The following is a 25,047-nucleotide window of genomic DNA, read 5'->3' as shown; positions in this document are numbered from 1 at the left end:
ATTAAATATACTTGGCATAAAAACTAGCCGAACTTCTCTACGTTTCACAAGATCTCTAAATTTCTTTCATGATTTGTATCATTGCGATAAATAAATCCTGTTAAATTTTATTAGAAATTTTAGGATATTTCATAATTAATATATATAAAATTAACTTTTTAGACGTCACTGTTATCAATAACGACAATGTATTAATGTTCGATTGGTATCATATGGTATCATGTGGTGACGCTTTCGAATCGGAATAATCACAAATGCCGCCCACCCGAGTTTTGCCGCCCTAGGCTATCGCCTAGTTTGCCTATATTGTTGCGCCGCCCCTGATAGTAGAAGGATAGATGTATAAACATATCTACAGAATATGAAAATAATTTGTTAAATAATTTTTGTTAAAGAAAATAATTAAAAAATAACCTATTCTTTCGGTCAACAAGGTAGAAAGCCCCCTTCAATATATCTTAATTAAGCGTTCAATATATCTTTATTCAGATACTACTCTACAAATGTGCAATTATATCATTTCTTAGTAAAATCTTAACATTGCGTCGTTGTTTCCAACTGATTGTAATTTTTGCATTTGTTCTTTCATTTCAAATAAAGTTAGATCCAATGGAGTGCATTATTTTCCACCTGTAGTAGTATCTGAGGTGTTTCTGACTGCCGGCGCTACTGGTGTTTCTGTTATCATTGGTGATGTGTCAGCCAGCACTACTGTTGTTTTTGCCATCGTTGGTGTTGTACCTGCCGGTACTGCTGATGTTTCTGTTATCATTGGTGATGTGTCTGCCGGCACTGCTGATGTTTCTGTCATCGTTGGTGTTGTGTCTGTCGGCACTACTGATGTTTCTGTCATCATTGGTGTTGTGTCTGTCGACACTGCTGTTGTTTCTGTTATTGTTGGTGTTGTTTCTGGTGCCATTGTTGATGATGAAGTGTTCGACGAACAGATTAATGAGCAACCCCGTGGCAACCTACATCTACGCCCATAGTAGCGACACGGCCACCAACGGCTATCTAATTGCTTCTATTGCACAGAATAATACATCGTTATTCTTCGGAAATTTATTAACAATTGTGATATCATGTTCGAATTAAGACTTACGGATTCCTGGACCATGGCGCACATCACGATTGCCAAGACCACGAACACTACTGTTACTTTCATGTTGAAATCTTATGTTGCTAGTGCTCGCACTGTGAATGCTTGTATCGCAATGCAGTATTAGACATTTATATACTGTACGTGCTGTTGAATAATGTTCTTTATGTTAAGCACATTGACAATTTGCATTTTCTGCTTAATTTGATGATTTTGTATTGTTATTTTGAATAAATCGACTTTTTTTTTAAACTAAGAAGCTTTGCTGTAAAAATATAAGAGAATTCGTCAAATTTATCACCAACCCATGGGTTGCAATCAACAGACAATGTTTTTTAACTGATTTTTAAATATTTTACTTGTTATAATGAAGAATAAATATTTAAAAAAACATTTAAAAAACATTGTCTACTGATTAGGAAGGTACTATGTTTATCTGCGCTCATGCTTTTATGTTTTTTAACTACTTAGAGGAATGTTTAACAAGACTGAATTGAAATATTGGATCAACTTCTGAATGATAAACAGTTCAGAAATATATAGAAAGTACGAAGAAAGTTTACTTTATTATATTATATTAAGTAAAATTTTTAGCTGCGTACAAATTTGTTAAAATTAATATTACAAACTTTTAGATTGATTAATATTGCGATATTTGTATAATGCGAGAAAATTATGTAAATAATTAATGCGTTAAATTTTTTTAATTTTTAATTTCGTATTTAGAATTAGTATAATATTTAATATCTACATTTAAATATTTAAATCAGTCAAAAAATGGAAATGTATTAAAAATATTATATTATTAAAATTAATATTATATAATTCTATATAGAAATATCTATCTAATATATAATATGAATTATATAGAAACATCATAACTAGAAATATCTACAGCTAAATAAAAGTTAAAAAAAACACGTGAGTATACGTGTACGTTCGTGTGATAATACGCTCATGTTTAATAAGAGCGAAGAATTAAATGTAATTAAATGTAAAAATGTACTTTAAAAAAATTTCGAAATGCTCGAAAGTAAAAATGCTTTACAACAAATATTGCAGCTATTGTGTATTAGAATATTAGCGCTACTAAAAAGCAATGGGCTACTAAACAAATAATTCCATAAGCACTTTATTAGAATTCGTCACTTAATAGCGAAAAAAATACGAGTACACATATGGTACTTATATGGTCTATAATACCACCTTTTCCTCTAATAAATCTAGTATAAATAAAAATAAAACAATAGAAAAGGGAAAGGTGTGAATTTTTTGAAATTGACTCTGTGTATCTACCCAAACATATCAGTTACATTATATCTATTGAAATTTTGCACACAGTAATGTAAACACAACACATATTGTTATATTGCATTTACATTGTTAAGTACGAAATTTTAACATAGATAAAATATAATGTAACTGATGTTCAGTGTCGACTGGATATTGTCATCTTCACAATTTCATTATCAGACTCCAATAAGCCCTTAGGGTCCTACGCGCGCGCTTGGATCCTCCCACGACTTCACAGCTCATGATTCGACCCTCTCTCTATGCGAGCCAATCGTGAGATCGCGGCGCGCTTCCCGCGCTGGGGCCTCATGGAACCCGGCGTCGTCCACAATCACTTCAAGTCCTACGAACAGCCGCCATGTTGTTAGTACGTGATTTCGAACGCGGCTCGTGCGGATCGCGGGGCCCGCATGTAGGACGTAGGTGTCGTCGAGATTCAATGGAACGTCGGCTCGACAACGCTAATTCACGCACCGATATCGTCAGACTCGTGATAAGGGAGATTTAACGAAGAGCTCAGAATCGTGATCGGTTCAAATAAAGATACCGAGAGGAGGTAATGCTTGACCGACACCGTAAATTTATTATAGATATGATCGTTTAAAAATCGATCGTTGCGGAAGAGCAGCTCAAGAATAATTTAAAACGTGAATTGCACAAAAATACGCAACAGGATGAATCGCAGGACAATGCAAGTCTTGTGATAGTCGTTACGACCAGAAGAAAGAAGAGGAACCCCACAACTTTTTTGAGCCGAGCTTCGAATATAGATATATCGCGTATCAAAATATTGTAAAATAAAAATGGAATTTTCGACGATGATAATAATAACGACGATCGTACGAAGGAACGCGGAGCGCAAGGAAAGATTTCGCGTTAGGAGCGCGATGTTGCTAGGGAAGAAGGGCCCGGCCGGGCGGGACACGGCACTGGGCATCATCCCATGAAATGCGGCCCGCCAGCGAGAAAAACGGGGACCCGGCGCGCTGCGGCCGTCGAGCGTCAGCGGGCGAGTGGAGCAAGCCATCAGGGCATTGCCAGCACGGAGTGCAGCCACGGCGGTCGTCCCGCGGCGACCGGTAAGTCGCTCTCGTGAATACGAGGCCCCTGAATACGCTCGACGTAGACCGCGGCGTGGTCGGGTGACAGCACGGAATGCGCGTCTTCTGCAAGGTTCAGCGGATCTGGGTGTGCAGTGGGGGACGTAGGGGGACAAGGGGACAAAAGCCAGGTGGAACAACGACGACGACGACGACGACGTTTCGAAGACACGTAGCTGATTCCTCTTCATCAACCCGATATTTTCCGCGCCGTCTGACAGAACGATGACAGCTACGCTGGTCTGAACTCCGGTCTGGAACGACGAACGGTCTGGCGTCTCTCGAGGTTGAGGCGGCGTATTTGTTCTCTTTCTCTCTCTCTCTTTTTCTGCGAAGCAAGAGATGAGACACGTGAAGGTGTGACGCACGAATGCTGATAAGAAAAAAAAAACACTTGCGTTCCATCGGCATCGATTGTATCGGTGTATCCGCGTGTTCGAGGTGGCGGTCAGGTGGTGAACGCGCCGCTAATAGACGAGAATTGTATCGTAGACGTGTATCCTCGCTTCGCATGCTGTGCGAACGAAGGAGAGGTGCTGCTGAGTGGGAATTCCTTTTGACGGGAGACGCGCGGTGAATCGACGTGTGACTCTTACCTCGTTGGGGCCCGCGTGGTGTGTGTGCCGAAGAGAGCGAGAGAAAGAGAGGGGACACGTGATACGAACGTTGCGAGAGAACTGATACGACATATCCGTTCCTCGCTCGCGTTACGCTCGAGGCGAAGGGCGCGCGGCCAGGCCTCGAGAGAAAGAGACGGAAGACGTGTGGCCCACTGATAGAGGGGAATCGGTGTTACACCGCGGGGATTAGTGGTACGAGAGAGACTGGTATGTCGATTGTGAGCAGCACGCGGCTTAAGTTGAACGCGATTGTGCGACTGTTACGAGAGACCGACGCTGACGCGCGCACGAGTCGGTGGTCTCGAAAGTGAACAGCGCTTGGTAGAAGATGTACTCGCTGAATATATATTCGAACGTTCGACGAGTGGCGAATACCCTGGTGAAACCATGGTGACAGCTTTCGATCAACTATACGACGATCCATTTAATTTCTGAATGATAACGTTGACGTCGTTTCAAGGTGCGCATTGTGAGCGGTGAAAGGGATTGTCGCGCGATTGGTACAATTCCTTGGAGACGGCGCGCGGCGGCCTCCTATTGATAACTTCGCAAGAACGGCTCCGATTTCTTCGTTCCCTGTTGAATAAAGTTACCTGGAACTTGATCGCTGCTCCGTTCTCTCTTGGGGGTCGTGATCTGCACTGTAGGAAAGCTGAGATTAGTTAATCGATACCGAGGAAACGGTTCCATAAGTGAATCACAACAAGTGACGTGATTCTCTGCTAGACGAAACTCTTTCGCAGTACGCAAGTAAGTAAGGCGCCGCTGACAGGTGTACTCGGAACGGGAAACGCGCGAAAGAAGGCGAGCGCGAGAAGAAGGTGAAGAAGAGGTGAAAGAAATCGAGGAAGAAGAAGGAGAACGTAGAAATCGGTCGTCCAAAGAGTAGCGCGCGAGTAAGGCCCCCTACGGCGATAAGGCGAGGCCCGGGTGTCGGTGGAGGGAACGACGTATGTATCGTGCGGGGCCGGTCGCGCGGACCGGGCCCGCCGTCGCCGCCGCTGCCGCTGCTGTTACTCGTGAGAGATCGCGTGCTGACCCAGATTTCGGCGGGGCAAACCGGCACGAGGAGGCCGCGGCGGACTTTCTGAAATGGGACACGGCGCAGCCTGGAGCTAAATTAGCCGCGATGTCCAATAAGAGTAAGTCCCAGCCGCAGCAGCAGCAGCAGCCGCAGCATTATCAGCAGCAGCAACAGCAGCAGCAGCAGCATCATCCTCCGCACGTGATCAAATCAGTGGACCAGCTGCCGCCACGTTATCAGCCCCCGCCGCAGCCTACCAGCGGCATTCTGAAGAATCATCTTCACTTCGCCAACGGAGTTACATCAGCGCCGAGTTCGGCTCAGGCCGGCAATAATCAAGGTCCAGGCGCGGCCTTGGGCCATCATCAGAGCACGCAACCACGTACGTTACCGCCACCCCCGCCGTCCTCGCAGCATCATCAACAGCAGCAGCAGCAGCAGCAGCAACAATCGCAGCAATCAACCCAATCACAACAGCAACCGCCGCAGCAACCACCGTCGAAGGATGCGCAGAGCAAGTACTCGCCGAGGATAGAGCATCGTCATCATCCCCAACCGGGTAACCCGCTGATCGCTGTCGCGTCAGCGGCGGCGTCCAAGAGCCAACAGCAGCCGCAGCCGTCAACCTACCTCCAACAGCCTAAGCTCGGTCAGGGTCCGTACTTGCCACCCAGCAGTCAGTACCCGGCGGTGAACAACGGCCAAAGCACCCCGGTTAGACAGAGGATCAGCGACGACGAATTCCTACGACTTGGCCCCGTGGAGATGCTCAAGTTTGTGCGGAAGACTGAGAGTGACATCGCTAGGCTCGCCGCCGAGCAGAATCGCCAGATACAGAACTTGGTAAGTCTTCTTTGATGGATTCTCTGGTACTCTGTAACATAAGCGACGAAAAATTAGTGTGACAATCAAATAAGATAACAATACGTATCACAATTGGATTTTCAATAATTTAGAAGTGTAATTTGAGAAGTTTTCTAATTTAATTACTTGCTGTTCACGATGTAACTTTGAAAATTGTTCAAATACAAATTTCTGAATTTCTAAAATTATTGTGATGTTTTTATATTATTGTAATATTATTCTCATCAGATTAAAAACCTGAAATAACTCTACTACCTACTTGGAATACGACAAATGTGGAACGCAACCTAAATAATTATTCACTCACTTTTTTAGTTTTGCTTACTTAAGGACCTCGTTTTTGCATAACGGTTTCGCTTAGCAATAATCTACTTTGATTCTCATTCATTGGCTTTATATAGATACTTTGCAAGTGGAACAAGAAAATTTGCATTTTCTTATGTCATGTTGTAATTTGACGAAAGAAATTAAATACTAAATAAATACTAGAAAAATAATAGATATTATTTTATGTAACAAATTAATTATTTATTTGTAATTTTTATAAATTATATGTGAAACGTTTCTTTATTTAGTCCCCTCTTAGCTAAAAAAAAATTTGCATAATAAATTTAATAATCGTAACATGTTTAGACGAGGAAAGAAGATGAATAGATTAATAACTGAAAATATAGATGAAGAATAGATGAATAACTGAAAAAAACAAACAGTAATAAACTACATCAAAAAATGGACACGATTAATATAATGTATCATATATCAACTTGATCCGAGCTCCAAGTAAGAAGTCTCTTCAATCCAGTCTGATTGACACACATCATCTAACTTAGATCTTATTAAAAATCTCCATGCTTAATTTTTACACAATAATAAGACAAAGAAAAATGGACGTTAAAAAAGTCACTCAACTTGACATCTTTTATTCATTTAACTATGCTTTTATTCATTTAACTATGCTTTTTCTCATTAATTACTGAATGAAGACACAGTTTTTGGACTTTTTATTCATTTGAGACTCATTGTCTTACTATGGAGGAGGACTTCAATTATATCAGTTTTCATGTACAGTACATTATATTAATCGCATTCATCCTCTGACGTAGCTTGTTACTTTTGATTTTCTTTATTGTTTTAATTTTCTTTTTTTTATTTTATTTAATTATTTATTTATCTCCTTTTCTTGTCTAAACTTGTTATTAAATTTAAGCATTATATAAATTTGGCTGAGGATGACTAACAATAAGTCGAAACCTCTCACATATAATTTACAAATGAAGATTACATGTATAAACAATTAATTGTTACATCCAAAAAATATCTTTTATTATGTCCATTATTGATCTTCCTTAAATATTAGTTGATAATTTGATAATATCGATAAGACATTATCGTAAGTAATAATGTTTCGTTATATCTTCGAGATATAGGATGCAGTTTACTGCCCTTGAAATCTTTAGCACGATACGCGGAAGTCTTTGAGGGCTCTTGTAGGTCATACACAGATTGAACCGACCGTCGTAATTTTATGCAGTCACGCATACGCGAAATAAACCGCAAACGATCGCGCGGACAATCGGTTTTCTCTGGACAGCAAAGTGCTGACTTTACTAAAAGTACTTGGTCGAAATTGGTCACGTGTCGTTCGCACACGCATGATGAATAGGTGAAAGGCTTTTTTTGACGATCGACCGTGTACCGCGGCGCGAATACGTCATCCGCAGAGATCAATAACTCCATTATTTCTCTCAATACAAGCTCGCGAATTAATAATACAAAAGATATTCGACTGAATAGAAAATATGTCGACATCACCTGTGTATATATATGTGCGTGTGTGTATTCATATATGTATGTATGTATATGTATCTATATATACAGTGAAAGCAAAAATGTCTTAAACAAAAAGATTGTACTTAACACAAAAAAATTATTCACTTGGTGGGTCTTAATAGTTTATTTACTTGCAGTGAAGTTAAAAATGTCTTAATTGAAATATTTATGCAAATAAAATGAAGAAATTTCTTTCAATCAAATAACTTTTCCTTGCAGTTCTAAAAAAATATTTACTGTTAGACTATTTTTATTCAAGCTAATCAAATTTTTTAATCTAAGAAAACAATTTAATTAAGTTTAATAATATTATCAATGTATTTTACATTCAAATTATTATTTGAATGTAAAAAATATAAAAATATAAAGTTATATACTTAAGGTAATATGTCTATTTACTTAAATATTTTTACTTAAACAGAACAAACAAATGTTTCAAAATGTATGCTTTTAAGAAAATATATTTTTCCAAAATATTTTTCTCATTGTAGATACAGGAAACTTTAAAGCACACTTGAATAGCTATTTACGATTATCTATAAATTTCTATACAGTTTACAATCTATTAACAAAATAATCAAAGTCGCGACAATGCTCGTGTATCTGAATCTATAAACTGCTTATATAGGTCTGTTTACTTGCATCGATGCATAAGAATATAAAATTTCCAAAGAACTGCAATCTTAAGAAATATAAGACGAACGCGACTTAACAAAGTTATCTACTTTCCAGCTGAATGAGTTGCGGTTGTTGAAGGAAGCCAACCAAAGACTGAACGACGATAATCAGGAGTTGCGCGATCTCTGTTGCTTTTTGGATGACGATCGACAAAAGGGCCGTAAGCTGGCGAGAGAGTGGCAGAGGTTCGGCCGATACACAGTGAGCGTTATGCGACAAGAGGTTTCGGCCTATCAGAATAAGTTACGTCAACTGGATAATAAGCAGCAGGAGTTGATTAAAGACAATCTAGAGCTAAAGGAGTTGTGCCTCTATCTTGATGAGGAACGCAGCGGAGGAACGCAGCGGTGGTCAGAGGGACGACGGAGACGGATCGAGTTCGAGTACAAACGCCGAGGAAACCGCGCCACCGAGGCCGAGGCACACTTCCACATTTAACGGTATAACTAGTTAAAAATGTAAACCTCTCTCCGTCTCTATTGTGTCAAGTCAATAAGCACAAACATTTTTTTATACGCATAGAAATTTTATGCTTAAATATAGAGGACATAATAATTCGTAGAAAATGAAAGCTTTTTCTAAAGAAATCGCTGCTTGTGTTTATATAACATTTGTACAACACGCGATAAAAATATATTTAAAGCGCTTACTGTCATCAAGTGAAATACGCATAATCATGCGAAAGTAGGCAATTATAGTTACGATCTATTTGACTTGTCTATTTTAACGATTTTTTTTAATTTTGGAGTGACTCAGTTACGAATTTCTTACAGACCAAACGATGCAGTATGTAAGAAGCTTGGAGCAACGGGTGAAGCAGTTGGAGGAAGACAAAAGCGTTCTCCAGGCTCGTGCGCAAGGCTGGGAGGTGTTACCATCGGGTGAAGTTTGGGACAGTCCCGCGAGTCCGAACGACAATACTCACTTGGGAAGCCGACCGGAGGCCGTGGTGCGTGCTCTCCAGGTTCTTGAAGTTAGAGAACAACTGGAAAGAGAAGAAGGTCACGATGGTGAAAAGGCGTTAGTTAGAGAGATGTGTAATGTAAGTAAGAGCGTCATTGCTATTTCTCGATTAATACGTGATCCTTATAAGACGGGCTAGCTTTGAAAAAAAAAAAAAAAAAAAAAAAACTTTTTACAGAATAGGAATCTTACAACACGATCTTGCATAATTTCATATCATAGAACTTGGCTTGAAACAAAGCTTCCGCGTAAGATGAGTGATATAACGTGTTCATTATGATACGTATGATTAATCGTCTTTGCTTTCCAGGTCGTCTGGCGGAAATTGGAGGAAGGACCGCAAGCGAGGCATTAACGATCGACAAGAGAACGAATATCTGTCAATTTTTTTTAGTATTAATCTAAAACAGTAAGCTCTAATGTTCGTGACGTAAAGATAGATTTTAGCGAATAAACGATATTTTATGTAGATTTTTATACGATTGTACAATAATTTCAATATAAGATATACTGATAGCTAGTACCTATTTATATAAATGTAGTTTTCACAGATTGTCTATTAACAAAGTATTTTTACTATACAACGTCTGTAATTTATTCTCAATTTGTCTTATCTTTTTCCTTCACTTTCTTCATTGAAAGTCTGCTAGATATTTTTTATAAATTTGAAAAGCAATATAAATTATTTGACAAACAAATAGCTTTTTTTCATATTTTTCCTAGCATTTTAATTGCAACAAAATTTTCAAAAATAAACTTACAGTATTTTTGAACTATCCGATTCTCGCTTTTTAAAGAATTGAAGATATCCGCGAAGCGTAAGATCGCAATTTAGCATCTGCTTTTTTCGCAATCCCTGGTTAATTATCCGCCGCGTTTACTTAGAGCCGCTTTTTACGAAAAGACATCTCCTCGGTGGAATTCACGCGTTGAATACGCAAGCGAGTGTTTGTATATGTCTATTTTTATCTCATCAAAGGATTTGCTCTCAATGGTGCGGGCGTTGGATTGCCCCACATAACATCTCAGCTGCCTGTACGTAGTTCAGCACCGTCGCGTCAATGCTAGGCAATTAGGATATTTTCCAATCTAGCTTCGATCAATTTTATCTCCTCGTTGTTTAGTATATCTCTCTCACGTAAACTTAAGACCGTTCGGAAATTAAAATCATATAATTCACACCGAAGCTGTCTTTATGACAAAATTAATATTCAGGATTAATATTTTCAGGTAAAGTTGAATTGGCTAGCAGCATTTTTTGATCGATCGTTCATAAGTCTTATCTGTCTATATGTGTTAAAAAGAAGGCGTTCCTCGAACTCCTCTTTGCGTCCTTGTATCTCTTCGCGAATTCTTCTCGCCGAGCTTGCGCCGCTTGCTCCGGATGCAAAGCGCGGTGGGGATCCTGTGTAGCAGCCACCGGCTGAAAGATGAGAGTCGCCGGTGATGTGCTTGTGCGGATGCCTCGCGGAGGACAACGCCAGGATTATCCTCCTTGCCGTTGTCCTGATAGTATACATGCTCGCAGGCGCGACCCTCTTTCAAAGGCTAGAGAGCGATTTCGAGATACGGCAGGTAGAAAAGTGTTCCGGAAGTGTATATAAAAAATTACTCTTGTTTCTCTGATAAAATTCTCACAAGGAACAATCGCAAGAAGCTTATTCAAAATTAAGAGACATTACATTGGTGATCTTCGTGCAAAGTAAATGAGAATGAGAATCGAACAACGAATGTTTCGCGGTCAATTATCACTAATTCACACGAAACCAATTAATTGTATGTGTATTTTTGTAACATGGTCGATATGTGAATAATGCTGTTATCGTGAGATCTCTATAAGTCAAGATTGGAGTTTCCTTCAATTTGTATTTAACTCTTTGGGATCTAATTTTTTTCTTTTTTTCTTTGATAACTCTTTTGAATAATTTCTACTTATTGACAACCTGTAAGTATGGCATATGCAGTAATTTGATGAGATATATATATTCCGTTGGGACCCAAAGGGTTAAACAGACCGTTTGTTGTATTTGTTAATTGTTTTTTTTTGGGGGGGGCGGGCGCGCAGACCACGGAATTCTGGCGAGTCTACCACGCGTTTCGGAGGCATCATTTGCGAGGTAGCCCCTTGGCCCTGCAGAGGCTGCACGAGCTGCTGTATGCCTATGGCAACGCTTCCGCTACCGGCATCATTAACAAGAGACGCCGCTGGGACTTTCCCGGTAGCTTTCACTTCGTCGGCACCATAGTTTCTACGATCGGTAAGAAACGTAGAGCGATACTGTACTCAGAATACCTGTTACTATAGCCATCTGTATCCACGATCGGGCCAAGAATATCGGGGTCAGTGGGATTCATGTCGCGTACTCTCTGCATCTCGCGCGCTCTTTCAGTTTTCCGTTCTTGCAATATCGCGAAAAATAATCGACTTTCAAAAAGATAATCCTGTCCGATTCCGTACTCGAGATCTTAACATCTGTAAAAGCAAAGTTTTTTTTCGTTACAATTATTGTTATTAAGTTTATTACATCTGGGGAATAATTATGTCATTCATTTAGTATAAATCATAAAAGCGTACTTTGAATAATGCAATACCATTTTGTTTCCCTTTTTACTTCTTATACGAGTAAAAATAACTTCGCCATTTCGAACAAGGATTTATACACGAAAGAGAAAAGTTTTGTCGAGGCGATGGCAATCCGCTGGGGAAAATATTATTTATCTAGTACAAAAGTATAAATCACAAAAATAATATTGCATATTTTGAATAATCTAATTTCTTTTTTTTTTGTCTTCATTTCTTATACGAGTAAAAATAACTTTGCTACGTACGAGTATTTATACACGAAAGAGGAAAGTTTTGTCGAGGCGATCGCATTCCTCCGCAAAACTTGGTCGTAATGACGTTAAGTAAAGGGGTAAGGGTCGTCGGCCGGCGCATGCATGAGAATGTTCTGGTGAATTCCGGAATGCTAATATCTCGCGACCTAGTCTCGCACTTATCCATAGTGGCTGTCCTTTGGTCGCCGATCTCTATACAATATGCACGCGTCGCCATATAATATGCTTCTGAAATGAAAAAAAGGCGTGATACTGAAGTTATTTTGCAGGGTACGGAAGTACCGCGCCCCAGACAACGGCGGGTAAAGCGGCTGTCGTTCTTTATGGTTTCTTCGGTTGTTCCGGTAATAATAAGAAACTTACTTTCAATAATAAAAAAATCTTACATGGACATGTCTAAGAAAGCAATGTCTAAAAATAGCAACAAGTAACAATTATTAAAAACAATCTAATCTTTTACAAAACAAGATTTTACATTGAGAAAAAAAAATTTATTTAAATACTTACAACAAAACATTTATTTACGATGCATAAATATTATTTATTCAATAAAAAAATGCTAATTAAATTACATGACGATTCCTGCGCTAAACAAATATTTATTTACATTTAATAAATATTTTCATTGCAAGTATTCAAACAAATGTTTATTAAAAGAATTTAATAATTTTTTTCTCTCAGTGTACGAATTTAAAATAAAAAGCTAATGTAATTAGTAAAACTAATTGTCCTTAACGTTAAGTAATGATTTAGGTGGCATCTTGTTCTTCAATCTTTTTTTGGAAAGGATCATTACTTTCCTGGCATGGATCTTACGCAGCTGGCACGTACATCGATTGAGAAGACGTCTTCGCAGAAGCACGTTGATATCCCGACGAATGTCCAAATCGTCGAACACCCAGAGATCATCTCTACCAGATATCCTTGACGATGATGATCATGCGATCCTGGACCAATGGAAACCGAGCGTCTACTGGGTCATGCTTTTCTTGTCCGTCATTTCCTGTACTATCGTTTGTTGTGCAGCTGCACTTTATGCGCCGCTGGAGAGTTGGGATTACTTTGACGCGCTATACTTTGCCTTCGTTAGCTTCACTACCATCGGCTTCGGCGACTTTGTTAGCACGCAAAAGCCGAACTATCCTTACGTACATTGGTGAGATTACGAAGATTGGTTTCGTCACGCCAACAAAATCGAATTCATATAATTTATCCAAGGCGCGTAGTTGAAGTTCTGCAAACTGAATTTTGATTGATAAGCTTTTTGACAAATTTAATATCAATTTTTTTTGTATATATAAAGATTTTTTCTTTAACGAAGATATCAAAGCGCCAATAACTTTTCGTACACTGAGAACAAAAGTTAATTTAACTAAATTTTTCAACTTGACTGCATTTCTTCAATTCAAGTATTTATACATTTAATTTAAATATATAAATGATTAAACTAAAGTTCAAATATTTTATGTATTTAAATCAATTACATAAATACTTGAATTGAAAAAATTTAATCAAGTTGACAAATTTAGTCAGGGTTAACTTCTTTTTTCTCAGCGTATTAAAACTCTGAAAACATAAATGCAATTTTATTCTTCCCGTTTATTATACAGGTACAGATTCACGAACTTCATATTCCTGGTGATGGGATGTTGCTGCATATACTCCTTGATGAATGTCACATCGATCGTGATGAAGCTGGGCCTGAATTACGTAATACATAAGTTGCAATACGGTAATCGGGATGTAGCGGCACCGTATTTACCGAGAAGGCAGTCCTCCGTGTCGACCATATATTCGAAGAGGAGACCGACGAGGCTTGTCGGTAGGGACTCAATCAGAGCGGAGGATAACTCGGAAACGCCTCGTAGAATGTCTGGCGAGATGATCTCTATGAAAGATTTCCTGTCCGCAAACAAAGTCTCCCTGGCTGTAATGCAGAAGCAGTTGTACGACGCCGCGCAGAAGCAAAGGGGTGGAGGATCGCTCGTCGCCACGCCGAATCATCAGGTGTTGAAGCCCGGAGCGGTGGGCCCGCTCGCAATCGCCAGCGAGAAGTTTGAAAGCAAAAGCACGATAAACAGAACAAAGAAATAGAGGCTACAAAAGAAAATATATGAAAGTACAGCACCTGTATTTAGCATATTTTTCATGTTTCACCTCGCAAGCACTTGCTAATTTTTAAAGCAAATTTGTCGATATTTTGTGTGCTATAATGCCTACAAGTTATTAATATAGAGACTAGTCATGATATTCGTCTATACACTTGCTCCCGTAATTCCTTTATATCCATGTTTACTTTGTGATATTGCGACTTTTAATGAACGTAACAAAAGATATCATATCATCGTATCGCTCATCGAATAACTTTATTTAAGTCATGTTTACAATACAGTCCTCCATGTACTCAACGACATCGACAAACATGCAATCTCCTGTCCTTGTAATTATATGCCGTATTTATATCGTGTGTAAAATAAACGTCATTTCGATCGTTTCGTCGGTGAATTTCGCTGAGTGTGAAAATCGTTCGTGCGGGTTTTACTTAATGACATACACCAACCGGATAAGGTTTACGAGAGGATACAATTAATCCGAATTCAGATACGTTGCGGAATACACAATCTTTGGACAATCTTTTGTGGAAACTCTTGGTGTACGTGTGCTTACGTGTGAGTGAACGCGCGGCCAGGAATACACAGCTTAAAATACACGTACGTTGCTCCTGCCGTTTCGTAAAATCGCGAGAGCAAAAGTCCCTCTTGGCTACATAACTACGGTACCGTGCGTCGATTTAAAACCGGACATTTTGCGAGCCGACGATTCAAACGAGCTCTCGGCTGTGACGACTAGATTCATACGTAGATGAGACCAGCGATTACGAAACGATTACGTGAAAACAGTATGTTCCGTTGAAGATCTAAGAACGCGCATGTTACTTGTATATTATTCTAAAATGAGAACGTGGACGCAAGCATTTACGAGATCTTGGAATTACGAGAGAAAGAGAGAAAGAGCAAAAGTGAAATGGACGATACCTCGCAGAGATCGCAAGCTTTCACGTAATCTACAGACAATCGCTCGCCGTTAAGTGAAGCCAAATACATTGCGAATAACGAATCTTTAACATTACTCGTCCAATCACACTGTCGTGCGGAAGGAGTCACGCTGATTTAAGGCGCAACGGACTTGTCCGCCGTCAGAGTTTAAGCCGGTTTTTTTTTAACATTGCTTTAAACTTGTTGCTTAAATTTCGTCCATCTACTTCACACTCGAATGACATCGGATTTTAAAAGTAAACCTACCAGGCCTAGCGCAAATGGCGTGCCGATAGTACCAGGACTTGTTCTACCTTTTTTTTTCTTTTTCTCTTTACGATATTCTTAATACTTCAAGAAAAGATCTCAACAATTGTATGAGACTACAATGTTCTCCGTCGCAAGTAGATTCGAGCCTCGTTGACGTTTTCAGTCAACGTTTCTAGGCATTTCTCTTTTTCATTTCGAGGCTCGAGCAAAGTATTCTTAAAACTGTATTCTCCATTTCCAACAAATCCGCCAAAGCCACTAGGCTATCGATGATGATAACCGTCATCATTGTCGATCGACCAACGCGTACAACCAACAAAACAGCGGCCAGTGTTTCGCACTGACGCTGACAAAGCCGCGTATTCCCAAATATTTTCGGGCGACACGCTTCGTCGCTCCGCCCAGGCGATGTCGCCTCGATTTGGTAACGGCAGCAAAAAAACGTAACCTATCTCGGCTACGTACAAAGGTCGCGAGATTCATATCTCGATAAATTGGCGACGCTCATCCTCCGTGTCGAGGATGCCGCGCTTTTCCTCAACGTATGTCGCGCATACGCACAAACTGCTGACCAATCATCTCCAGGCCACCATTACCTATCAGATCAACATCATCCGTTATTTTGATTATTTTTTGCTTCAGAAAATCCCCGTCGCATGCTTGCATATAATCAGATATCACAAAGTTGTTGTCGTTCAGTGCTGGTGGTTGATTTTGATTCTGCGGTGGCCGGTTTCGCGATCGTGGTATCTGATCCGCCGGTTCCATCAGGTGCGCGTGTTTCTTGCGTTGATGTTGTAAAAGCTTTGCCTTTAATGGAATTTACTCTTATTAACTCCTGTTGATTATCGATCGGTACATAATTGAGACTCATAAAATTTACCTTGCTAGCGTACTGTTTATGGCACCACTGGCAACCCTGGGGACTAGTCGTGATGCTACCCACTGTCTGGCTGAAACTTGGGTTTGGCAATCCTGAAAATTCGGACTCCTTTTGGCGGTTACTAGGCGGCAGAGCTGCACCAGGATGATTTTTCATGATATGCGCTTTACGCTTGCTGCTACTTTTGTAGACCTTAAAAAACATAATATGTGACAAAATAAGAAAATTTTATTTCTATTCTGAAATGGAAATTTATTTTGTGACGCTACCTTGTCGCAATACTGGCAATAGTAATCTCTAGTTTGGCGCAAGATAGGTAAGTTCAATTCTGGCACAGATTCGGGAGCAACATCAGGATGCCGCTTCGCTAGATGATTCACTAACATTCCCCTTCGTTTGAAACCCACCAGGCATTGATGACATTTGTAAATGAAACGATTGTAATCGTTCGGATTCACCTATTAATAAAATAATTGAATAATATACATAATCAATCACGTTTTTACCTTGACATACCTTTGGCACAAATTTCTTCGCCTGATTGTTCTGCGGTATTTGTTCTCCATTAACCGTTTGGGAATGATGTATTTTCGTCATGTGCTCCTTCAACTTATCCTTCCTCTTGAAGCGTTTACCACAGTTTGCGCAATGAAATTCTCTGCAAAAGTTAATTAAATTTTCATACATCTTATTCATATAATTGATACAATAATTGAATTCTAAAAAATTGTACCTATGATCAGAGTGTTTCAGTAGATGCATTCGCAATTTGTCGACTGTCGGAAAACGTTTTGCGCAATGCTGACACTTGTGTTTCCTCTCGCAGTGATGTGCCCGAATATGTTTGCGAATAACCGAATACTTGATAAACGTTCGCTGGCAGTGAGGGCAACTGAATATACCATCTTGATTTCTGTGTGTTTCAACGTGATCCTTCAGCATTGTACCTTGGCGAAATAGCTGTCTGCACATCGGACACTCAAAGACCTGTTTGTTTTCTGTAAATTGAAATGTAGCGCATCAATTAATATGGTATCGTCTAACTTTTATTGACTGGATTCATATATAGATATATAGAGATTTACCTTTATGCGTTTTCAGATGACCGGATAACGCAGAGTTGTTCATAAAACGTTTCAAGCAGATACTGCATGGCAGTGGTTTTTGGTCCTCAGCACCATGCGCCAAGCAGTGCTGTTGTAACCGTATCTTCGTAGCAAAACGTTTGTAACACATTGAACACTTATATGAGCCTAGAGGAGTTAATTTCTTTGCCTTAGGCAATGTTGTTCGACCATGTTGAGACACATGATTTACCAATTCGCTCGGCTTCTGAAATTCCAGTCCGCACTGCGGACATGCGGATATTTGATTTTCAATTTTGATATCGTTAGAAGAATGAATGGTCATGTGCAGATTAAGCAAGGATGGTTTTCTGAAAATCAAGTTGCACACGGAACATTTCCATTCCTTATCGCATTTGTTTTGCGAGTTTTCCTTTTCTTTTACATTTCTGTCGCGAAACATCTTTATGCGCCGATTATAAGAATTACCATCCAAACGTGGCCATGTGGATATTTGATTAACCACTTCTGTTAAAAAAAAAGAAAGAAACTTGCGTTAGTCAATATTTATCAGTGTAATCAATATATCAGTAATATTGTGTGTCTATATATATATATATGTGCGTATATGTATATTCTTATTTATACCTTTTTCATCTTTTATGTCTGGTTTGAGTATTGGCAAATTTCTACGACTTGCATAATCCGGACTGGGACCAGCCTTTAGCTCTTCTTTTGGTGAGATATTTCTGTTAGTCAAAAACACTATTCCGTCTTTCTGCTGACAAATGATCAAATTTTGTTCATTATATGTCAGAGCAGGCCGCACAAAACGCATCCAGTTTGAAGTGTCTGAAAACGTAAAAACAAATAAAGTTAAATACCTCAATCAGAAACAAATGCAATAGATGATTATATTTCTTTTTTACTTACTTTCATTAGAAACGTCTACTTTCAAGAATTCCCCATTCTCAGTTTCGTAGAGCAGTGGTAAAGCATTTTCGAAAGGTGAGCCATCATAAGGGCACAATACACCTTCTATGGGTCCAAATTGTGTGCGCCTTCGAATATTGCGTTTCGCAAAAACTCCATAGGTCACGCCATTCGCTGCAGCATGTGAAGTAGATAACTTGTTTAACAAAAGATATGATCCTGGCAGTGTTGCTACAGCACGCGATGGTACAGGTTGATCGGCGATTGTGCACACATCGGTCAAATTAGAGCTGTCGTCTTTGGCACAATTACTATCATATTCGTCGTCGCACCCTGTAAAAATACCTATTCAAAGCATAAAGAACAATAAATAAAATAAGATATATAAGTTTATCATTATATGCTTAGAATAAATATTATACTTACAGAAATCTTTTTTATCTGTAATATGCCGTTTTGATCTCCTTACATCTTTTTTCTCGATTACTTTCTTCTTTTCGATGGACAGTGGGTCTTTGGCAATTTGTTGAATTTCTTTATCACACTCCGGCAAAACAAGATTGTTGTTTTCCTTGTTTGCATCTTCAGTAATGGGTGGTAGAGTGATAGGGTTGTCCTCCATTTCTATGTTCTGATTTTTAAACGTGTTGATAACATTTATTTGATCGTCTTGCATCACCAAGAAGTCTCTAGTCAGAGCAAAGTCTGTACCAGGTATTCCCGTTAGCATTAAGGGAGTCGCTGAAGATTCCAACTCAGGTGCAGTTTCTGTATTATATAATAATTAAAGAATCAATAAAACAATGTATACAACTGTGTATTTTATCTGATGCATTTTATAAACAATCATTTCTTACCCTGCATTAAAATCAATTCGCTGCTGACACTGGATACTAATCCATCTTCATTCCCATTACCAACAAAGTCTGTAGTAGTGTCCGTTTGAGGTACAGCCTGAGTATCAATCGGATGAGCCAATTGAGTCACATAATTAATGCTTGTTCGTATGTTTGGTTCGGGCTGAGACATCAAGGGTGAGGATGGGCCTTGGAGCACGACAACGGAGTTATGGAAAGGAGAGGAAGGTAACTGAACTGGTGTAGGAGAGTATCTAGCAGCAGAGCTCATATTTGGATCCAACGGGCTAACTCGATGTTCAAATTCAGATAGGGGGGAGGCTGCCCTTGGAGAAAAGGAGATCTGCTCATACGTTGGAAACAGCCGGGATTGATCCTCCACATATTCCACCTAGCAACAGAGAAGTCAGATATCATCATGAAGGAACTCTTGGCATGCCTCACTACCTCAGTTCATCATTAGGGTTACTCACAGTCAAGAACAAAAGCCTGTTATTCAGCTTCTTCGGTTGTTCGCACAGGGACGTAGCGAAAGAGTGATCCGTAGGCCAATTCACCGAGGTGTCAGCCCCCCTGTCGATGCTGGATATCTCGAAGGACTCGGCAGGGGCCCCCTCAGGAGGGCCCCTTGGATCCATCTTACGTTGACGTATCGCACTAGCGAGATCCGTGGTTTTGTCGTCTACGCCTGTATTACAGTCACATTCGCCTGTGCAGACGTACACACGGGAGTACAAGGGAGAGATTGACAGACCGTGAGGACCGTGACACCAGGTCGCTCTAACCGCGACGCGCGACCCTCGATGCTGCGGGAACGACGCGGGCAGCGGGCGACATCGCGTAAGAGACAGGAAACAGGTGTTCGTCGTGCGGACCTCCGTTATTTTGAACTCACACGAGAAAACTCGCCAGCTTCGACATATAGGCTTCGAAGTCGATGCACCTATGACTCGATGATGCACCTGCTACTGGTGACTGCAGCAGCACTGACCCGTCAACAGTCGACGATGTCGATCTCGCATCGCGATTGATTAACGTCGGAATGGCGGGAAATTTTGAATCTCGACCCGCGAAATGGTTCTTCGTAAAGATTACTTACATAAAGATTATTTGTAGCCGTTATCTACTGGATTATTATCTCTTAACGGAATATTTTCATATTAAAAAATTTCAAGTTGAATTTTGTATATTACAATGCTTGATATGCCATATTGTATTGTTAACAAAGAATAATTTTAAAAAATTCGAACCATTTGTTTCTCGGGCACAATTAGTTTTCAATTACATAGATTTAGTTGTACAATTAAATTTATTAAACTATAATCTAGTCATCAAAAATTCAAAACTATTTTATTAATTATTTTTAAATAAATGTGTAAATGCAAAAAATAACGAAAATATATTCCTCTTTAATTGTGTAATAAAATAGAAAGCATATAAAAAGATATAACGCGGTATGTAATTGAAATGAACATTAGAATTATTTATATAAATCTATTTTCAACTAAATTATCTGTTAATAAGACATGTTCAAATAAAAAAATTTCAAGTTGAATTATACATAGATATTATAAATGTTTGATATGCTATACTTCATTTTTAATTAAAAAAGGATAATTTTAAAAAATTCGGAGTATTTGTTTCTCGGGCACAATTAGTTTCCAATTACATAAGTTTAATTGTACAATTAAATTTGTAAAATTTGTAAAACTATATAGTAATCTAGTCATTAAAAAGTCGGAGTTATTTTTGTTTTAATAAACGATTATTTTTTTAAATAAACACAAAAAAATAAGGAAAAAGCACTCTTCTTTGATTTATATAAAATTAATAAAAAGTACATAAAAAGATCTAAAACATCGTATAATTGTAATACATATTAGAGTTACTTGCATAAATCTATCAACCAATCATCTCTTAACGGGTTATTTTTATATAAAAATTTTCAAGCTGAATTTTGTGTAGTATGTTTGACTATATTACTAATAAAAAAAAATTAAAACAAAATCGAAGTATTTGTTTATTGCGAAAGAATATAAATGCATTGTGTAATTGTATTTCTCCCCCGATTATCGCTTCCACCCTCGTCACTTACCGTCCAGTTCATGAATGAAACCCCATTCACCGGGAATCGAGGGGGTTGAAATTGTCCCTAACAACAGAGAAACAAGTATGTATAAACAAAGGGTTAGCCGTACTAGCCGCAGTCCGTGTCCACGATACGAACTAAACAATCGTCTCGTACCTATATTAAATTGACATGGTGCTGTTCGATGAAGTGAAGAAGCTGATGGACGAGATGATGAATGTGGCGATTTTTCCGCCGTCCGAGAAACGTCAAATGTTGAAGAACGAAAGAAAGACCTTTCTTGATCCGAATCTAGTTATGGATGCGAGACACAGGATATTTCGCGAAGATCTGGCCAGATCTCCAGCTAAGTCTTCTATCCTAGCGGAGACCAGAAGGTATACCCTCGAACTTTACGTACGACTTATAAAAATATAGATTTTATTTATAATATGTGTATTTATATACTCAAATATGATCTATAAATTATCGCAAATAAGATTGTGATTTTGTCGCTTATCTTATCGAGTTTTGTTATCAAGGTTTAATATATAATTACGTAAATCGTGTAATTTTGTCGTTTGGCAGACATACCAAAGAAGATATTGTACAAAAATGGTTTTTGTCTAATGCATTTACAGATTATTGACACAAGAAGAAGTGAGGGAATTGCGATTGAAAAGAGAACAAGCTTTCATAGAGAGAGAATTACGTAAATTTGAGCAAGATTTGCAAAAGTCTCGTCCTAAATTTTGCGGATTATGCAGCAAAAAGAATATAGCTAGTTCGGATGACGAAAACTTTTGGAGGACATCCAGCAGAGTCAAGGTGAAGCTCGGCAAATTTAATAAAGAAAGATAAATCATTATTTTCATCGTGCCTGCGAATATATCATAAATTTTTTAATATCTAAATTAATTATATTAACAAAGCCCGAAAATTTGCAGCGGATTCTCATTGACAAAAGAAGGAATAAGACGATTAAGCAAAAGTCAACGACCGCTCAAAAGACCAGAAAACCCTTCGCGGAAGTCTCTTCTGCTAATTCCGATAGTAAACGATGCTCGACAAATGGAATCGAGATAGCGTCTTTTGGTAGCATTAAGGTGACCATCAAGGATAAACCGAGCTACGAATCGGAAGAGCAACGATTACGTGTTTTAAGATCGTACTTCGAGGCTCTTCGAAAAAATGCGCAGGATAAACATCATCTTAACGAAATCGGGACCCGTATTCAAAGCATCTTGTCGCGAAGAAAACTGAAATCGTATATTCATTTATGGAAGATGCATGCGAGGAAGGTGAAGGCTCAGCGAGAATACGCAGAGAATCCTGACGCGCGAAAAATCGAGATGCTCATCGATACTATCAACGAGACTCAGAAAGAGTTGAAGTCAAGTCAAAGAGCGATGTCGAAGGGTCCTCCTTCAAATTCGAAAGACACCGAGATGAAGAAGAAGACTCCTTCCAGGCCGTTCGTGATCGAGTCACCGGCACAATGTCGACTAAATGCCCAGAAGGAAATCATTCGCAAACAGAAGATGAAACTGGCTGAACAGAGCAAGATCATTGAAGAGCTGAAGCTAAAGCAAGTACAGGAAGAAATAACGAGATCTGGCGAGGAAACAGTAAACGCGGCCAGGGAGACCTTGACTCATTGCGGTCAACAGACTAGGAGAACCTTGATCCAGCTGATGAGACAAGCGGGCTACAGGTAGATCTGTAATTATAAGCGCTCTATTTAATTCAAGATGTAATTATGAGTTCTTTATCTAAAAAAAAAAGAGTGTTATTCCAATAAATTCCTGATTCTCAGATATAATTTTTCATCAATTTTGCTATTGAAAATCTAGAAAATCGAGTAATAATTAGAATAACAATCGCATCTTCTCAACTTAAAAATCTACAAATGTTTCATTACGTTATATGACGTCGTTTGTATCGAACATATGTACTTATTCGCATAGCGTCTGAGTGTATTCTTAGTAACTAAGCTTCTTTATACCGAACGACGATGACGCAAAACATAAAGACGGTGGAAGCTGGGTCTTGGGGACTAAATTAAAGTGGACCGTTGATTACATTGCTCGCTTTACGCTGATCTTTCTACAGCTTGTGAAGTAGAAAGTACCTTAAAGAGGAGATGTTAAGGAGAGTCCAGCTTTTTGTGTTACAATAAATCAAATTGACGTAGATTTTACGCGAATGTAATATATTTTCTGACTTGGCGAATCTTTGATAACACGCTCTTCTTTAATCAAGGGACAAATCCCTATTGACGCCAGTCCGGGTATCGAGTCCTCCTAAATTTCTGGCGAGAATGGAGGCGCGGGCGGAAGAGAGGAAAAACAGAATAAAACTACGCGAAGAAGCGCGTCAAAAGAAACTGGAGGATGAGAGGAGGAAAGAAGAGGCCGCCAGGAGGGCAGAGGAGCAAGAGAGGAAAAGATTGCAACAAGAGGTCAGATAATATGAGAGGTCAAAGTATATTAATATCATGTGTATAGTACACTTAGCTCTCACAGCTTTCACCTTGCTAACAAAATTATCTCTTGCGAGGGACGTTTCCAGTAAATGTTACACTGTAATACTCTAGTTTACATTACTATGGATACAATATCTCTCTTATTTTGTACTTTACTCTATAATCCTCTAATGTCGCTTATATGCTACATTTAGAAATATACCCGCGTTTTTTTCCTCAGGCTTTGCGCGAGGCGAAAAGAATGCGCGAGGAACGGGAGCAACAACGAGCGCGCGAAATAGAAAGATATAAGAAATTAAATGCTATGGCGGAAGCATTTTATCGCAAATACTTGTTGCGACGTTGTATAATTGCGCTCGTCGAAAAGAAGAATAATGATATGAAGAAAGCCGAGGACTACTATAGGCGGTGCTTGCTTCAAAAAGTGTTCGTGATGTGGAAGATAGAAACGGAACGTCAAAATAAAATTAAATCGGAATTAGCTGTGTTATTGTACAATAGAAATTTGTTGCGGTGCACGTTGCAGAAGTGGAAGGAAATAGTGAGGGAACAGAGAAAAAAGGACCAAGTTGCTAGAGACTTCTCTGACATAAAATTACAGAACAAATACTTTAAAGTGTGGAGAATAAAAGCTGTGGAATATAAAGTAGAACGATCGAAGAGTGAACGTTTAGCACTAAAACACTATGAAGCAAAATTGAAAACCAAGTATTTCAATATGTGGAAAAGATATCCAGAAATAATGCCACTCATCATGGAAAGGAAGCGAATAAGAAACACGTGGCGAGAAATTGTGCAAGAAGTAATTCCAGACTTCGATCCCAGGCAAAGAGGTGTAATACTAGAAGACTAGTGTAACGAATTTAGAAATAATTTAGATTTAATACTGTACGACAGAATCGTTGGCTTCTCATACCTGAATGAGGTAGACTTATTCCTAAAATATATGCAAAATAACGTAACATTCTTTTATATATAATAAAACGCAAATCATTTCTGTACATACGTATTTAAAGTTCTTTCTGCTTAAACTTACTTTATAGTGTGCTTATATGTATGTGTATACTCAATTAATACAATTTACTATATTACTCGTACAATGGCCATTTTATCACAGTTACAATAAATATACAAATGCACAAT

At 38.9% G+C, this 25,047-nt stretch overlaps 6 protein-coding genes and 1 long non-coding RNA gene across 11 annotated transcripts; 3 read left to right on the top strand and 4 right to left on the bottom strand.

Annotated features, from left to right (window-relative positions):
- Positions 1 to 462: 462 nt before the first annotated feature.
- Positions 463 to 1,264, bottom strand: LOC113002624 (A-agglutinin anchorage subunit). Its single transcript, XM_011167319.3, has 2 exons — positions 1,103 to 1,264; positions 463 to 1,024 (listed from the first exon to the last, which is right to left on the bottom strand). The coding sequence occupies exons 1-2, from the start codon at positions 1,163 to 1,165 to the stop codon at positions 620 to 622; spliced, it is 468 nt and encodes a 155-aa protein (XP_011165621.1). The 5' UTR covers positions 1,166 to 1,264; the 3' UTR covers positions 463 to 619.
- A 764-nt stretch (positions 1,265 to 2,028) lies between these two features.
- LOC105199977 (coiled-coil domain-containing protein 85C) lies at positions 2,029 to 10,075 on the top strand. The gene is given in 5 exon segments (XM_011167316.3): positions 2,029 to 5,979; positions 8,563 to 8,841; positions 8,843 to 8,948; positions 9,282 to 9,550; positions 9,782 to 10,075. Coding segments are annotated over 5 exon segments (1,614 nt in total). The 5' UTR covers positions 2,029 to 5,064; the 3' UTR covers positions 9,827 to 10,075.
- On the bottom strand, positions 9,310 to 10,357 carry LOC120357792. Its single transcript, XR_005574797.1, has 2 exons — positions 10,233 to 10,357; positions 9,310 to 9,493 (listed from the first exon to the last, which is right to left on the bottom strand). It is a non-coding gene; the product is annotated as an uncharacterized LOC120357792 (long non-coding RNA).
- Positions 10,358 to 10,890: 533 nt separating this feature from the next.
- On the top strand, positions 10,891 to 14,557 carry LOC105199976 (potassium channel subfamily K member 13). Its single transcript, XM_011167315.3, has 5 exons — positions 10,891 to 11,046; positions 11,537 to 11,729; positions 12,579 to 12,653; positions 13,063 to 13,465; positions 13,920 to 14,557. Exons 1-5 carry the CDS (start codon positions 10,918 to 10,920, stop codon positions 14,401 to 14,403), a joined length of 1,284 nt encoding a protein of 427 aa, XP_011165617.1. The 5' UTR covers positions 10,891 to 10,917; the 3' UTR covers positions 14,404 to 14,557.
- LOC105199975 lies at positions 11,807 to 12,584 on the bottom strand. Of its 4 annotated transcripts, XR_005574795.1 has the most exons (3): positions 12,301 to 12,584; positions 12,047 to 12,170; positions 11,807 to 11,944 (listed from the first exon to the last, which is right to left on the bottom strand). XR_005574795.1 is itself a non-coding variant. In XM_026132627.2 (2 exons), the coding sequence occupies exons 1-2, from the start codon at positions 12,524 to 12,526 to the stop codon at positions 11,823 to 11,825; spliced, it is 348 nt and encodes a 115-aa protein (XP_025988412.1). In that variant the 5' UTR covers positions 12,527 to 12,584; the 3' UTR covers positions 11,807 to 11,822. The 4 variants fall into 4 exon arrangements, 1 of the variants encoding a protein (XP_025988412.1); XR_005574794.1 differs by having other exon boundaries at positions 12,047 to 12,584; XR_005574793.1 differs by having other exon boundaries at positions 11,807 to 12,170.
- A 99-nt stretch (positions 14,558 to 14,656) lies between the features above and the next one.
- On the bottom strand, positions 14,657 to 20,432 carry LOC105199974 (PR domain zinc finger protein 10). Of its 2 annotated transcripts, none has more exons than XM_011167313.3 (11): positions 19,825 to 20,432; positions 19,352 to 19,742; positions 18,921 to 19,262; positions 18,495 to 18,827; positions 18,210 to 18,413; positions 17,583 to 18,089; positions 17,231 to 17,495; positions 17,014 to 17,155; positions 16,767 to 16,955; positions 16,498 to 16,689; positions 14,657 to 16,424 (listed from the first exon to the last, which is right to left on the bottom strand). In XM_011167313.3, the coding sequence occupies exons 1-11, from the start codon at positions 19,987 to 19,989 to the stop codon at positions 16,152 to 16,154; spliced, it is 3,003 nt and encodes a 1,000-aa protein (XP_011165615.2). In that variant the 5' UTR covers positions 19,990 to 20,432; the 3' UTR covers positions 14,657 to 16,151. The 2 variants fall into 2 exon arrangements, with proteins under 2 accessions (XP_011165615.2, XP_011165614.2); XM_011167312.3 differs by having other exon boundaries at positions 18,495 to 18,839; positions 19,825 to 20,403.
- A 1,000-nt stretch (positions 20,433 to 21,432) lies between these two features.
- On the top strand, positions 21,433 to 25,001 carry LOC105200040 (trichohyalin). Its single transcript, XM_039449327.1, has 5 exons — positions 21,433 to 21,817; positions 22,061 to 22,247; positions 22,367 to 23,133; positions 23,682 to 23,880; positions 24,125 to 25,001. The coding sequence occupies exons 1-5, from the start codon at positions 21,612 to 21,614 to the stop codon at positions 24,755 to 24,757; spliced, it is 1,992 nt and encodes a 663-aa protein (XP_039305261.1). The 5' UTR covers positions 21,433 to 21,611; the 3' UTR covers positions 24,758 to 25,001.
- Positions 25,002 to 25,047: the final 46 nt, after the last annotated feature.

Source organism: Solenopsis invicta, chromosome 5 (assembly GCF_016802725.1).
Source record: "Solenopsis invicta isolate M01_SB chromosome 5, UNIL_Sinv_3.0, whole genome shotgun sequence".
Lineage (NCBI taxonomy): Eukaryota > Metazoa > Arthropoda > Insecta > Hymenoptera > Formicidae > Solenopsis > Solenopsis invicta.
Note: the sequence above shows the minus strand (reverse complement) of the source record. Positions and strands in the feature narration are given on the sequence as shown.

Coding starts and splice junctions, on each gene's coding strand:
- LOC105199974 (XM_011167312.3), bottom strand. CDS start 19,989: ATGGATCCAAGGGGCCCTCCTGAGGGGGCCCCTGCCGAGTCCTTCGAG. Junction 17,496..17,582: donor TCATCTGAAAACGCATAAAG/GTAAATCTCTAT, acceptor TTCAATTTACAG/AAAACAAACAGGTCTTTGAG. Junction 16,956..17,013: donor CGAAGAAATTTGTGCCAAAG/GTATGTCAAGGT, acceptor TTTTATTAATAG/GTGAATCCGAACGATTACAA.
- LOC105199975 (XM_026132627.2), bottom strand. CDS start 12,526: ATGGCGACGCGTGCATATTGTATAGAGATCGGCGACCAAAGGACAGCC. Junction 11,945..12,300: donor TCTTTCGTGTATAAATACTC/GTACGTAGCAAA, acceptor TTGCTTTTACAG/ATGTTAAGATCTCGAGTACG.
- LOC105200040 (XM_039449327.1), top strand. CDS start 21,612: ATGGTGCTGTTCGATGAAGTGAAGAAGCTGATGGACGAGATGATGAAT. Junction 21,818..22,060: donor ATCCTAGCGGAGACCAGAAG/GTATACCCTCGA, acceptor ATGCATTTACAG/ATTATTGACACAAGAAGAAG. Junction 23,881..24,124: donor GGAAAAGATTGCAACAAGAG/GTCAGATAATAT, acceptor TTTTTTCCTCAG/GCTTTGCGCGAGGCGAAAAG.
- LOC113002624 (XM_011167319.3), bottom strand. CDS start 1,165: ATGAAAGTAACAGTAGTGTTCGTGGTCTTGGCAATCGTGATGTGCGCC. Junction 1,025..1,102: donor GCGCCATGGTCCAGGAATCC/GTAAGTCTTAAT, acceptor TCTGTGCAATAG/AAGCAATTAGATAGCCGTTG.
- LOC105199976 (XM_011167315.3), top strand. CDS start 10,918: ATGTGCTTGTGCGGATGCCTCGCGGAGGACAACGCCAGGATTATCCTC. Junction 11,047..11,536: donor GCGATTTCGAGATACGGCAG/GTAGAAAAGTGT, acceptor GCGGGCGCGCAG/ACCACGGAATTCTGGCGAGT. Junction 11,730..12,578: donor CACCATAGTTTCTACGATCG/GTAAGAAACGTA, acceptor GTTATTTTGCAG/GGTACGGAAGTACCGCGCCC.